This window comes from Apium graveolens, chromosome 5, assembly GCF_009905375.1.
Source record: "Apium graveolens cultivar Ventura chromosome 5, ASM990537v1, whole genome shotgun sequence".
NCBI classification, from domain to species: domain Eukaryota; kingdom Viridiplantae; phylum Streptophyta; class Magnoliopsida; order Apiales; family Apiaceae; genus Apium; species Apium graveolens.
The window spans coordinates 286160370-286174991 of NC_133651.1; the positions used below are offsets into that span (position 1 = coordinate 286160370).

General features: G+C 32.6%; 1 protein-coding gene across 1 annotated transcript; it reads right to left on the reverse strand.

Moving 5' to 3' along the window:
* Positions 1-6067: 6067 nt before the first annotated feature.
* On the reverse strand, positions 6068-11576 carry LOC141659100 (DNA repair RAD52-like protein 2, chloroplastic). Its single transcript, XM_074465851.1, has 4 exons — positions 11117-11576; positions 10963-11000; positions 10170-10261; positions 6068-6369 (listed from the first exon to the last, which is right to left on the reverse strand). Exons 1-4 carry the CDS (start codon positions 11461-11463, stop codon positions 6235-6237), a joined length of 612 nt encoding a protein of 203 aa, XP_074321952.1. The 5' UTR covers positions 11464-11576; the 3' UTR covers positions 6068-6234.
* Positions 11577-14622: the final 3046 nt, after the last annotated feature.

Genomic DNA, 14622 nt, shown 5'->3' on the forward strand with positions numbered 1-14622 from the left:
AGATGCCCGTATGTTTCTGACCACATGTCTTACAGTATGGCAATGGGGGTCTAATAATTCCCTGCTGGTTGGGAGCTTGGAAATGATTATCTGCTCTCTGATTACCTTGTCATGTCCTTTTAAAATTCATATTTTTCCGGGCTTGAAATCCCGGCTTCCTGTTGGAACATTTCTGAAAATTTCCTTGTCCCTTTTTCTTTTGGGACATTTCACTTTCCCCTTCAATAATCATGGTTTTCTGAACCACGGCGGTATAAATCGTCAATTCAAAAATCGCCACTCTGCTACGAATCCATGACTGTAATCCCTGTTGGAATCTCTTAGCCCGTTTCTCCTTAGTATCAACCTGCTCCGGAACAAACCTAGCAAATTCAGTAAACTTAGCTTCATATTGCGTTACTGACATATTCCCTTGCTTCAGCTCTATGAACTTGATTTCCATCTGGTTCTTCATATAGCGAGGAAAATACTTCTTCATGAACAACTCTGTAAACCTATCCCAAGTCACGATGCCTTCACCCTCTAAAGCTTTCTTGGATTCCCACCAATAATTTGCTTCTCCCTTCAGGAAATAGCTAGAAAAATCAGTCTTCTAGTCCTCTTCCACTTTCACAAGCGCAAATGCTTTCTCCATTTTTTTCAACCAAGCCCTAGCCTTAGTATGATCTACTGTACCCTCAAATTATGGAGGTTTAACTGACTAAAACTGCTTAAAAGATAACAACAGGCACAACTGGTGGTATCTGAGGTTCAGGACGAGGTGGCTATTGTAACATCTGTTGCTGAATCTATTGTTGTTGTTGCTGCATGTGTTGCTGCATCATTACCATCTGTTGTTGCATCAGATGGAATATTTGGTTCATGATATCATTATTCTGTCCCTCAGAATTGCTGTTAGAATTTTCAGTTCTGATCTTTCTTTTTGGTGCCATTTTTAGATAATATAACAAATAATTCTTTTTAACAATTTATTAAACAGTTGATAATAGATAAAAAAAACAATTTGTCTGATATTAAAACATGAAATTTAAGCAATGGATAATGGAAAGAAAATAATTTGACTAATATTAAAACAAGAAATTTAAATGATTCAAAATTTAAACAAATCGGTTGAAATGATTTTAAAGTTTTGAATGATAATAATATAACAATATTTTAAATTAACCAAAATTTAAGATATGGAAAACTATAAAGCAATAAAATAAATTTAAATGCTGTAAAGACTGGAATTTAAATAAATAAAAAGAAAAAGTTTGAAAAATTATTTTATATATATGACACCAGTTTCAGGTGTTAGTGCTTGGTACAAAAAGGTCTACATTAGATCTGTCACAGCTACTGCTAATATATGTCAAAACTGAATACTACACACATACATATCTAAACACACCATACTATGTTTTCTCTATCTTAATATGTCACATATAATACAATAACTAACCCCAACTGTCAAACATCAAAACCCTGGCGGGATGCGTCTCAGCTACTCACGAAGCATCTCGATAACTGAATGTGCGAGACAGGTGGCTCTATGAAACTCTGCGTAAGTATGCTGACCATCATGCATTAAGGCATCTAACTCAAGATGAGCACTATAAACTGTCCGCTGTAGTCGCTGCCTCATCATGTAATCTGGCTGAAGTGCAGCTAACGGTCCCCTATCTCTCTGGTCAAACAAACCCATGATCTCTCTGCACTGCGATCTCCAATACTGAACATCCTCTCTCACAATACTGTACTCATGATACGGTATCATATGTGGCTCTGCAACCTGTCCCACAGACTTCTGGGCTGGAACCCTAGGTATCCCTGCAACACCCTGCTGTGGCAAACCTAACTGTAATCCCACGTCATGGTCATTCATCCCCTCGACCAAGGCCATCAGGAATATCTCTGGCTCTGGAGCATATACTGGTATAGGAGGTAACACTGCGGCTGGGGGAAACTTTACCTCAACCTCTGCTATAAACTGATATTATACAAGTAAGGGAGGTGGAAGCAACGGCTCAAAGAACTCTAAAGGATCAAACATCTCCATGGGATCTGGTATCTACTCAGGAGCTGGTGGAGCTGATTCCTGGGGTAACTGTGGTGGAGGTGGCGGCGGTATATGTACTGGTATCTCAGCTGACACTAGCGGTATAACTAGTGCAACCGGCCCGATAAAAGTCCTCTCGAAAGACGTTGATGATGCCATCTGATAATACAACAAGGAAAGAAGAGGGTCACTTAGCATTCCTAAAACTTATACATTCCTAATCTAAAATTATCTAAACCCTAACACTCCTATTCCTATCTTATGTGATCTTCCTATCTTATCTTAATCCTAATGTTCTTATTTTCAGGGACCAAACCTACAGCTCTGATGACAAACCTGTAACGCCCTCCAAACCCGGGGTATAAGTCAGGGGGTTATTAGCTAATCTCCAAACATGTACAACCTGTATAATAATTAGGCAGATATATATTTAACCCCTTTAATACTAACCCGAATTTTTTTAGGTTAAAGTATGAAAATAAGAATCATATTCTAACTTTATTACAAACCAAATTTACAATCTCACACAATTCTCTTTATTACAAATCATTATCTAACAAGTTTTAAACTACACTTCTCTTTATTCAACACAAACATTGTCTATCTATACTAGACATGCTCAGGCAACTCAAAACTTTCATCCTGAATTGGGATCAGCATTTTTGGTATGAGAGGGTCCCGTGGCTTGACTCGTTTCTTTACCACTCGAGTTCTGATAGGTTTTATTTTCCTTATTAACTGAAAACAATAAGGTAAATAACAACAAAAAGGGGAGAGCCATAAGTTGCTCAACAAGTCCATATTATATAAGCAGTGTTATAATAAACTAAATGAACCGGTAATTTGGTTACATCTGCAAAGATATAACCTCGCAAGAAAAGAACAAATGCCATTATCGGCGAGTATCAATAAATTAAACTACACACAAGTTCACACCTATATCCTACTGATCAACCATGATACAGTGCAGATCCATACCTCAATGTATAGATCCATTCGGGTACCCAGGCTATACGGCCCAACACAAGGATCCGGTTAATTCCTGGTCTCAAGGATCAAGTATATACCTGATCCTAATCGTCACCATCCAGTCCATGGAGGAGCAATCGGAAAAATCGGTATGCTTTAATGTATCCCAAAATCGGAATATATCAGGGTATATGTATATATATATATATATATTATTGGAATATGAATAGAGGATTCAACGAACTAGGAAAAATCAGGAATCGAAATGAAACATGAACTAAGGAATAAGGAATGTGTATCAGTGTTTGTGAACATGAATTATCAGTGTGTAATTGTGATATGAATCCAAAGTAATTCACTATTCTTAATTTAAAATAGGGGAAAAACTTGCCTTTCACGCGATCTACCACAAGCAATTCACCGTTCTCTAACCCTGACTCGGTCCGTTTTGTTGGTCGTCTCCATCAAAGAAAGAGGCTTATTTAGTCATCTCGCATTTCAATCGCGTTTGAAACCAACTTCACATAACCCTTATCGTCTAACAGTACGCATATTATTGACACTTATAATAATTAATAACCATTAGGACTCGATTAACCACATAATTCACATAGCACATAAGTCACATAGTCATTCTAGGTTTAAAATAATTTTTAGAATCAAATTTGACTCGCTATTCGCTTTACTGAACAATATCTGCCTCTTTTCCTATTTTTTCGGAATTTATTGGACTCGTCTCTATACGTAATAAGGCTTATAAGTAAATAAATATCGAAAGTCGATTCGCTTCTAAAAAAATTAGGATTTAAAACTATTTTTAATGAAAACAGATCATTTTTCTGAGTCGAAGGGCTTTCGTTTCGCTCAAATCGGGTAAACGGTTAAACTATTATTCAACAAATAAGAATAAATCAATTTATTATTCACTTTAATTAATTATTCCTAATTATTGGAACCTAAAAATATTTTTAAATATTTATTTAGGAAAAATTAGAATTAAAAATGATTTTTCCATAATTTTTGGAATTAAAATGTATTTATTATGATTTATTGAAAATAATTTGATTAATTATCTAAATAGTTAATCATTTTTAAATAATTAATAAATAATAAATAAATAATTCTGATTTTTAGAAATTATTTCAGAATTATTTATAATATAAATCAATTAATAAAATAAATAAAAAATCAATTTATAAAATAAAGTAAACTGATTTTATAATTAATAAAAATGAAAATAAAAACAAAAACTCAGAAACATTTGTCAGAATTAAATCTTCTGACAAAATGAATCAAAGGCGGGTCAACTGGACGGGTCAAACGGGTCAAAATCCGGGTCGTGAAGAATACGCCGGATTTTGCCCTGAATCCGGTCACCGAAACAGATTCTGGTGGCCCATTTTCAGGCCAACATCGACATCGTTTGGTCTGTTTCTTGACTTGAATCGATTGCAAATCACTTCAACATCACAAACACATCGTTCAATCACCGGAATCATCCCTGAATATCAACCTCCGATCAAACCGACATAAACTCCAGCCAAGTATCGATTTTCTTCGTTTGTACATGAAACTTCGATTGTAATAGCTCAAATCAAAGCCTATGAACTCTACAATCAAAACCCTAACATCTAAGGAACCAAATATTCATCAAAATAAAAAATGTATAAATCAAAATTAAACATAAACCCTAGAAATCGAATTAAATACCATGAATCGACTGTAAATCATCATATGATGCTATATCAATCATCAAATCATCCTAATAACCCTAGAATAAAAAAGACCCAATTCGAACATAAACCCTAGAAATCAAAAATCAAAATATACGAATTAAAACTTGAAATTGATATAAAAACAGAATGAACGGATCAAAACCTTTGATTTGAGTACTTGAATCACTCGATTTGGTGCAGAAATCAGCTCAGAATCAATATTTGATTCTTCGACCCGAATTCAAACCCGGCCCGTTCTTCAGAGAATTTTAGAATTTGTGCAGAATTTTTATAATTAATTGATAATAATTAAATAAAAATTAAACTCTTTATAGTAAGTAAAATAATACTCTTAATTAAAAGTATGGCCCTAATTATACATCTATTAAAATTTATTGGCCTCTAATTTTATAATTTTTGAGTATTAATTTTTAATTTTTAAATATTTAATATATACAATATATATGCCAAAAATTTACAAAAATTGTGAATAATTCAAAATGGAAAGAAATGGTATATTTGAAAGTCCTATAATTTTATAAAAATAAAAATGTGATTTTTGTAGGGTTTTTAACACCCAATGGGCCCGGAAAAGTCATTTTTCGTGAAACAAAAAAAAATTATAAAATAACTAGATGTTCAGAATAATGCGATGGTACAAGCCGTTCTAAGAAAAATAAGACCAATTATTTTATTTGAAATATCAGTTATTAAAATATAGTTCGGGTCGTATAACTTTTGATACAAAAGTTTTTAATACAAAATAAAATATCCGATAAATACCCGAGAAATGACCTGAAGATACAAAATACCCGTAGCACATAGGGTTTTATACTTAATTACACATAAATGACATAATAAAGCACATAATTTATCTTATACGATATAATACAAACGTAATTTTCTCAGTGGTTATAGTTTTTCTTATTTTAAACACCTATGATTTTATTTTCTTGTTAGATTTGATTTTATGTAATTTCCTATTAAGAGTAGGTTTTTATGTAATTTTCTATTCGGAGTAGGTTTTTATGTAATTTTCTACTCAAATATTAGCTAACCATCTGATTTTGAATCTGATTGGGATTTCTAATGAGCTTAGGTTATTTGTGTAGCCTATATATACCCTATATTGTAATCTTTTTAATCTTTTGAGATATAGAATTTGATGAGATTAAATTCGTGAGTTTATACTTGCCAAAGTTGGTGGTTAATTCCTTTATACTTTCTTATCCAGATTTTGTTTTCTTCAAGTAATCTAAACAAATCGATCATTTAATTTTGTTTCTTGGTGATTAAATTCTTTATAGAAGCAAGCTGAATTTTTTTTTCGCTAACAGAACTGATCTACATAAAAAATATATATATATAAGAAAGACAGGGCTTCAGCTATTTAAATACATGTACACTTTACAAAGTACACAAACAGGAAGTAATACTGTAGATCTCATCAAAATTCGAAAAAACACATGTTTGACTGTCACCAACTAGTAGAGTTGATTAATTTGGTGGCACCTAATCTTCGTGGTAAAGATACAAACCAAGGCCAAACCGAGCACATGCCCTACAAAAAGCCAACTCCTCCGCCGCAGCCACAGGGTCTACATGGTCATTGCCAGAAGACACAGTCCCAGTTGATTCACGATAAGCCTGCATCATTAGATAGAGATACTAATTTAGTTTGTTGCTAACAAAATGTAGCTTTACCAGATAAAACTGTGAAAACTAAAAAGTATCCATCTGTAACAATCATTCTTATCATTAAAGATTAAAAATGCCTAATACTTGTATACAAACCACCATTCCTAATGAAAGAAATCAGCCATCGTCTATGTACGCCTCAAAGATATATTTGCCCAGGTCCAATATAGGTAACCTTGAACAGGGCATGCCACAGAGCGTAATTGTAATTTTCTGATGATCGCCATTAATTAAAAATTTAAGAACACTGCTGAGGTGCTGACAGTGTACCATTTATCAATATTTTTATGTTATAAATGTATCTCTAATATTGATATACTGTGCCTCCAAACACTATCTTTACATATTGGCCGAAAATGCCTTTGGCTGCTAAATCAATCAGTAGACCTAACAACTCTGTTAATCCTATTTCTTTTATTTGCCTCGAGTGCCTGTGTCAACACTCCACAATCGTACATGTTCATGGACACGCGGACACTAATTTTAAGGCCAAACAATTTCAAAAATTTCAAAATATTACCCGAGTCCGACACTTCGACACGTTTATTCAATATGTGAATAGCATAAACTAAGAACAAGAAGCATACAAGAAAACAAGGTACTCCAAAGGGTCCAAATTTTCAATGCTTTCCCACTACTTGCCCATTTTTTTTCTATGTTTAGATCCTCACCTGTAATTTTCCAATTAATACAGTATCAAAGAGAAGAACCGGTTTATATGTTTAAAACTTAATCTTGCTTAAGTTTTGAGGTGTCAAAAGCCTGGTCAAACTGTGAAAGCTGCCTGCGAATTGCATTTAAATCTCTTTATTGTGCTAGCCACATAATCCAGCCTTTCAGAAGTTTTACAATTGTTTGACTCTATTCTCAAATTGCTCGAAGCACTTTCCCAATGTTTCCCTTGTTGCAAGTGCTTCACACTGCACATAAGTGATGAACCAATCTTGGTCGTATGTCATTACATTCATCTTGACTTAAGCAATCAATCTTATTGGACGCTTCGCTTCTCAACCATTGTATTGGACGCTTAGGGGCTGTTTCAGAAAAATTTTCCAGTTTCCTGTTCTCCAATTTTCTAAAATTTTCTCACTTTTCTATTTCTAGGAAAACTATTGAAAAATGATAAAAACATGTTCCAAATTAACTTAAGCAAAAAAGTAGAAAATATATATAAAACTTCTCAATTTGAAATATATAATTCTTTTATGTAATCAATGAATAATTATAAATAATGTTATTGTCAACAAAATTATATTATGAAAACTTGTTTTTAAATTATTTAATTATATTTATATAGTTTTCAATATTTGTATTATATATCAACTTTTATGTATTATGTTAACAATTTATTTGTGATTACTTTATTAGTATAAAACTTTTAAATCTTATGTGAGTTTGTTTTGTCTTTATTTTAAAATAAATGTATTAATATTAATAATATTAATTGTATTACTATTAATAATATACATGTATTTTCATAAAAAACAATATAATAATATATTATGCATGTGTATATTAGGGTTAGAACATGGATATTATATTAGAACGTGGTGTTTTCTGTTTTCTTATCTTAGAAAACAATAAAAAGCTGTTTTCCAGAGTTTTCCCATTCTTAGTTATAAATCAGAAAACCGTGTTTTCCATTTTTCTAGTTTTCATTTTAGAAAATATGCAAGTTGAACACATATTCAAGTTTTTCTATTTTCCAAGAAAAGATTTCTAGAAAACTAATGAAGTAAACAGCCCCTTGGCTTCTCAACCATTGACATTTACACATCCCATGGCCTTGACAAAAAGGAAGCCCATTTGCACATCCCATTATTGCCCAGGCCTTATCATGGTATGTTGATTCCATTCCAAGTCAAGCCCTACATCATGTCTATGCCATGTCTCACACAATCCAGTAACAATCTAAAATTATCCCAGTCTTGATTCCAGTGCTCAAAGCCTCAATAAGCCAAGGGAACAACCTTGCACGAATCCCAAGCTTGATTTAGATACCATAACACTCTTACCACTTTCCCTTGGGGATACTGAGACACTTATTGTCCTGGTCAATGTCATGACCTAGTCAAACCTAAATTTGACAATGTTAAAGCAAAATGAGTATTAAAAGCTATTCGTTTGTTACTACACCCAACAATTATCCTTAAAAACTTGGCTTTCAACCCCTAAAACGTCATGTTAGGCACTCTTTGTTGTTCAAATCAATACATTTCCATCGACCTTATGGATGGATATTCAACTAAAAAGTCAAACAAATGGGCACATGTAAGCCTAGCCACTGTCTCAAAATGATTAAAAAGAGAGAGTACTTGTCATCGTAGTTTTGTTAAGCATCTCCGGCAGTGAAAAGAGGTTAAGACAATTTTTGGTGTTGACACTTCAGGCCTGAATTTCCGGCGGTAGCTAAACTGCTAAAGTATGACAACGCATATTGTAAACCATTGACAATGACTACATTCCTTACAGCTAAAGTATGACATGGACAAGATGAACAAATACTCCCACTTTTCCCTCTAAGTTCAAGGTCAAACTGGAAGGTTCTTAAACTTACACTCGATCATTAGCACATATCTAACAAATATATGCTTCTAAATGAGACTGTACATGAGTATCTTAATTTCCTATGTCTTCACTGAGCAACCAGTATACATACATGTTCTATCTTGGTAAACATTTTAACCATAAAATCATGTTTCCACTTTCCACAAATTTAAAGTTTTTGTGAGCCCAGATTTAGACTCCTCGCATCTATCCCTGGAACCACCTTCGCAACACTGCCATCTTCACCGTGGTCATGGAAAATACTTTTATTGGTCACACTGTAATACTTTATCCAGTTGTGTATATCACTTGTTACCTGGACTCCTCATTTTTGCCATTTTGCTAAAATGCTATATTACAACTATCTTTCTATCTTTGCATGTATGTTTGCACATGTCTGATCAATATCTAATCCTGCTATTTTTTAAAAAAAAATGGCACATCAAGGAAGAACCAATTATTAAAAGATCCTCATCAAGTATGAACACTATACATACTTGGTACAGGTATAAAATAAGGAATAATCACACTAAAATTTTGGTACAATGGATCCTTCTCTTTGCAAGAAATCAGGAAAAATTGTAATAAAGATTGACCAGAAAAGCACCTATCTCTGATCAAATTGATAGACTTACTAGTAATGCAAAATGTGGACAAAAGAATTAAGAATATTTATTTTTATGTATTGAGTATTATTCAGGGATATAAATTGATTGGGTATTCAGATAATAACAAGAATTGTTTGACTTCATTTAAAAATGGCAGATAGATATACATAAGGATTAGTTTTCTTTTTTATTGAAAATTCACCTGGCTTTCGAGTACTAGCATTTCCATATAAACTCTCGTAAAACTCACTATTGGTTTGGGAGCTACATATAATGAATTGATGAATATTCGATTAATATGTAAATTGGCTTGATTTCACCAATCGTACGCAGAGATAAGTTTATATCTCCTTATTTCAAAGCCCTCCACTTGTCCTACATCATACACTCGCCCCCAATATCCATTGACCAAAGTGACTGCAGTCGTACTATAATATCCTTGTGTTTTCCTAATAAACTTTCTTTGTTCTATTCTACTCGAGCGATAGTTAATCTCATGCGGCTACTTTACTGTGACATTTACTGGGATACAAGAAAAGACAGGTGATATTCAAATGTAAAAAAAAATACTGTGAGGTATTAAGGAAGCCAAACCTCTCCATCAAGACCACGTACTGTGACACGATACACAACAGTTACACTTCCACTGTCAGAAAATATCACATCCCGTATTTCTCCACACCAACCTGAAACACATGTTTTAAAGCATAAGAAGTTGTGGTAAATTGGACCAACTATATTACTAAGCCTAGCGACTGAAACTAGATTAAAGTAAAGTCGAGCAGTAACCTTATCTAAGCTTTAAACAGTTTATAGTCTGCCTAAAATTCAACAATAAAAATCTAATGAGAAATTTATTTAACAACATCAAGTTTCAAAAATTGGATGGCTACTATTCCATTAGTTCTTACCCACATATTATACTGTGTATTACCGACATGGTAACCAAAAAGTAAAAGGAAAAAAGAAGCAAAAACTTAGTAAAAACCAAGTTTAACAATAAAAATACACTTGAAGAACCAATTGTGGTATTTCGGTCCACGTGTTTTGGTGAGGAACAAATGCATGACATAAAGATGCCATTGTTTCATTTTATATTATATGCCTTGTACTGCAGCACTGAACATTTGGTTGACAGGAAATAACTCTGCAAGTATAAGTCACAAATGCAATAAATACTGAAGTTAAAGATACGTATCCAGTTAAGCCCTCTACCAACACCATACAATTCATAACTTGAACAGAGTAGATAAATTAAGAGAATATCATAGTCTATGTACAGGAGCTAAATAAAATAATTTTTAAAGTGAAGAGCAAGAGCTGAATATCTAGTCTAGTGAAGCGGAAATTAAAATCCTTAATAAAAAAAAGAGAGAGAGGAGGATACCTGGAGCATAGAAACTCAACATACGGTTGGCATGGTACCTGCACATAGAGGAATAGTTTTGCAATTAGGATGTTGTAGCAGAGAAATAGCAGTGTGATTGGGAACATAAAAATAATTTAAAATTGAAAACGACATGAATTGAGAAGTAAACAACCAGGGAATGAAGGGAGCGGAAGGGTGGTTGTTGAGATGAGGCTGAGGGTTAGGCTTGGTAATGATATTATCAGGAATTCTCTTGTTGAGGTCTCGGAGGATTTCAGCGAGGGGGCGAGTGATGCAAGAGGGTGAATTGGAGTCCATGGGCACCACGTAATTGGAATTGGGGACTGGATCACCGCCCCCAATAGCAGCAGCTAAAACCCTCATCCATTGTCTTCTCCTATTATTATTATTATTTCTTGACAAGCTTAAACACACTTGCCGCCTTCTCGGCTGTTCAAATCGGACAGGGATCACCGATTGTTGAAGGAATGAACAACCACTTTGAACTGCCATACCCATTGACTACTGTTTTTTTTTGTTTGGTGTTTTCTTTGTGTCCTCCGAAACAACCAGGTCTATGGAAGGTATAGTAGACCAACACAACAACACCCCTTCTCTCTCTCTCTTCCTCTCACCACACCAACTACTGTTTTTACAACTACCTACTTTTCACTTTTATTTTATTTTTTTATTTATTTAAAAACTATATATGCTTTTTTTTTTATTTAATATATATATATATATATATTATTAATAAAGGTAATATAAACTATTCAAATACTCACTCTTTAATTATTTCGTTATTTTAGTAGATATGAGGTTAACCACCTTATTCATTTCAAAATATATATACTTAATTTTTCATGTTTTACTCAAATTATATAACTTTAATACTTGTAATGAACTATACATAAACGTAAAAAGTATGAATATGACAAATGTATTTGTTTATAAAAAATGCAATGCATTAATATTTGTAAGTAGACATCAAGCAAAATTATTATGCATTGTTTAATATATAATATAATATTATATTTGTAATTGTCAAATTTATGATTGAGAGTTGTCTAGTAGTCCATCTGTGCATGGCATTTGGCATAAATTGAGCTATTTAAGCGTTTAAAAAAATGGAACGTATTGTTAAGGATAAATTTATTGTTTTATGGATATTTTATAAGACTGTTCTTTGAAATATTGCGGAAAGAAAGTGAATGACGATTTTTTTATAATTAAAGTTTGCCATCGAATGAAATACGAACAATATTGATTTGATTAAATTTTGAATCATATTAAATTGTTGTTATTGAAATATTGTGTGTGGTTGAAAGTGGAAGATCGAGAATTTTATCAAAGCGCGAGATTGAAATAGATTTGATTAAGAATAATATTTTATTTATATATATGAACATGTAATATTGCGATAAGATCACAAAAATACAAATTACGGATGAAATCATAATTGTATAATAGAAATAAACGTGGGAGGTGTGTTGATCTATTGGAAGATAGAAAATTCATGTGTTCTAAAAATTTTTTGTAAAAAACAAACATAAAGTTATTGGTTATTTATAAATTTAAGACTTGCATGATTGCCATTTTTTATGTCGAAAAGAATCAAAAGATTGTGTCTACATTTTGAAAAGTGAGAGTTTGTTTGAAAAGATTTTTGAATTAGACAATTGTGTTGAGTTTCAATCCAATAGATAATATGAGTTTGTTGATATTGGTCATAACTGGATTGGGCAGACAATTATTATTATAATTAGATTAATTATCAAGAATGATAAATCTTGATATTTAAGTTTTGAGTGGTTATATATCCATAGTTATATTGTTTGATTGAATGAAAGGAGTGCTTAAAATGTGACGCCCTCCAAACCCGGGTCAGAAGTTTGGGGCTCACTACACACACAATATATAAACCTGTGTATAAAATATTATATGCATTGACCCTTCTTTGCACAACCACGGATCGCAATAGGTTAAATTATGAAAATAAGCCACAATCCTAACTTTTATTACATCGTACCAAAACCCAACTAATTCACCTTACAATGGCTACGGATATCGTACTTACAATCTTACACAACTCATCTATAATATAAAGATCCTACTAGCTCGATCCAACTTAACCGGAAATCCTAGCTCGCACACTGGACAGGGAATTCCCATTACCGACAATTTCCTTTTCAACTGTTGAAAACATAAAAATTTTGCAAGAGTGAGCTTACGAGCTCAGCAAGTAATAATAGCAGCAATTGAGGTTAAACAATCACCAATTGAAATGATTCAGAAGAATCAAGTTTCTGAATAAGCAATGATTATAATTGGATATTCACTTTTCATTTTAAAAACCAAGGTTAAGCTGCTGATCAGTCACGCACTAACCCCGAGTAAGGCTCCCAGTTTTGCTTTATATACTGGATCCAAGGCACGCATTGGCCTATTATGACCACGAATCTGGTCTGACCACGAATCTGGTCCACATTTATAAAACCATCCAATTCTAAAACAATTCAATGTGATAACCAATGTAAATCAATAAGCTGAATCATAAATAACATTTATCTTGAAGTATAGGGTGATTCATAACACCGTGGAGGCATAACAGGGAATTCAAAAAGATTGGATTTCAATCAAAGAAAGAATCAGAAAGTAGAAGACCAATGGTTCAAGGGTTCCAAGAATTGGTCTTCTGTTAAACAAGGAATAAGGGTTGGTATGTTAAGAAATTCAATATCAGAATCAATATGTGGTAGATATGTATTTGTGGAGTAGTATCGCATGGGTATGACTCCTATCTGGGAATTCAACAATCCATGGTTTATGAAGAATAAGGCTTATGGCTTAAGATCAATAAGAATCAGGGTTTAAGGTTAAATAGTTGAAAGCGCTTGCAATATAAAACATGAGTTATTTTGAATAATAGTGACATGTTATGAAACAGTTTGAAAATATTTACAATATATTTTGAAGAAGGTTCAGAAGTACTTGCCTTATCACCGACGATTTCCACTTTACTTGTACTCATCTAACAGTTTTACTCATCAACCACTTTTCTTCTCTTTCTATGCCTTGCTTCTATTTATCAATCACTTTCCTTCTCTTTCTACGCTTCGATTCTATTTATGGATAACTGGTTTCCTTTTATATGCCTCGCTGACTCTGCTAGGCATCACAAGTATCTATCAATTATTCATACTCATATTATTCTAATCGTCACATAAACGTCATAAGCTTTTATCTACCCTTCGTTTTACCTAAATTCGATTTACGGATTGAAAGTTATGACTGAAACAGTCAAACAATAATCACATAGGCATATAACACATCAATCAAATAGCACGTAGCACATAGCACACAAGGTATTCAATCAAAATAATTTTTCAAAGAAGATTCGGAGTCAAAATGATTATCCAGGTATTTAATACAAATTTTTGAACATTTTTCGGAATTAAAACGGGTCTCTGAATCATTTTATAATTAAATAATAGGGTTCGAACACCCGAATCTGACTCTAAAATAATTTTATAATAATTATCGAGTTTTGAAAATAATTTAAAATAATATTTTAAAACTTGAAACTATTTATTAAAATTTTTAAATCAATTTTAAATAATTAAATCTAATTATTAAATCAATTAAAATTAATTAAATTAATTAATTAAATTAATTAAT

Bases quoted from the DNA above. Each gene is read 5' to 3' on its own strand.
- LOC141659100 (XM_074465851.1), bottom strand. From the start codon at position 11,463: ATGGGTATGGCAGTTCAAAGTGGTTGTTCATTCCTTCAACAATCGGTG. The intron at 10,262-10,962 runs GTATCCTCCTCT...CATGTGTTTCAG, and splicing joins GTTGAGTTTCTATGCTCCAG to GTTGGTGTGGAGAAATACGG. The intron at 6,370-10,169 runs GTTTGGCTTCCT...CTAATGATGCAG, and splicing joins TACGTGGTCTTGATGGAGAG to GCTTATCGTGAATCAACTGG.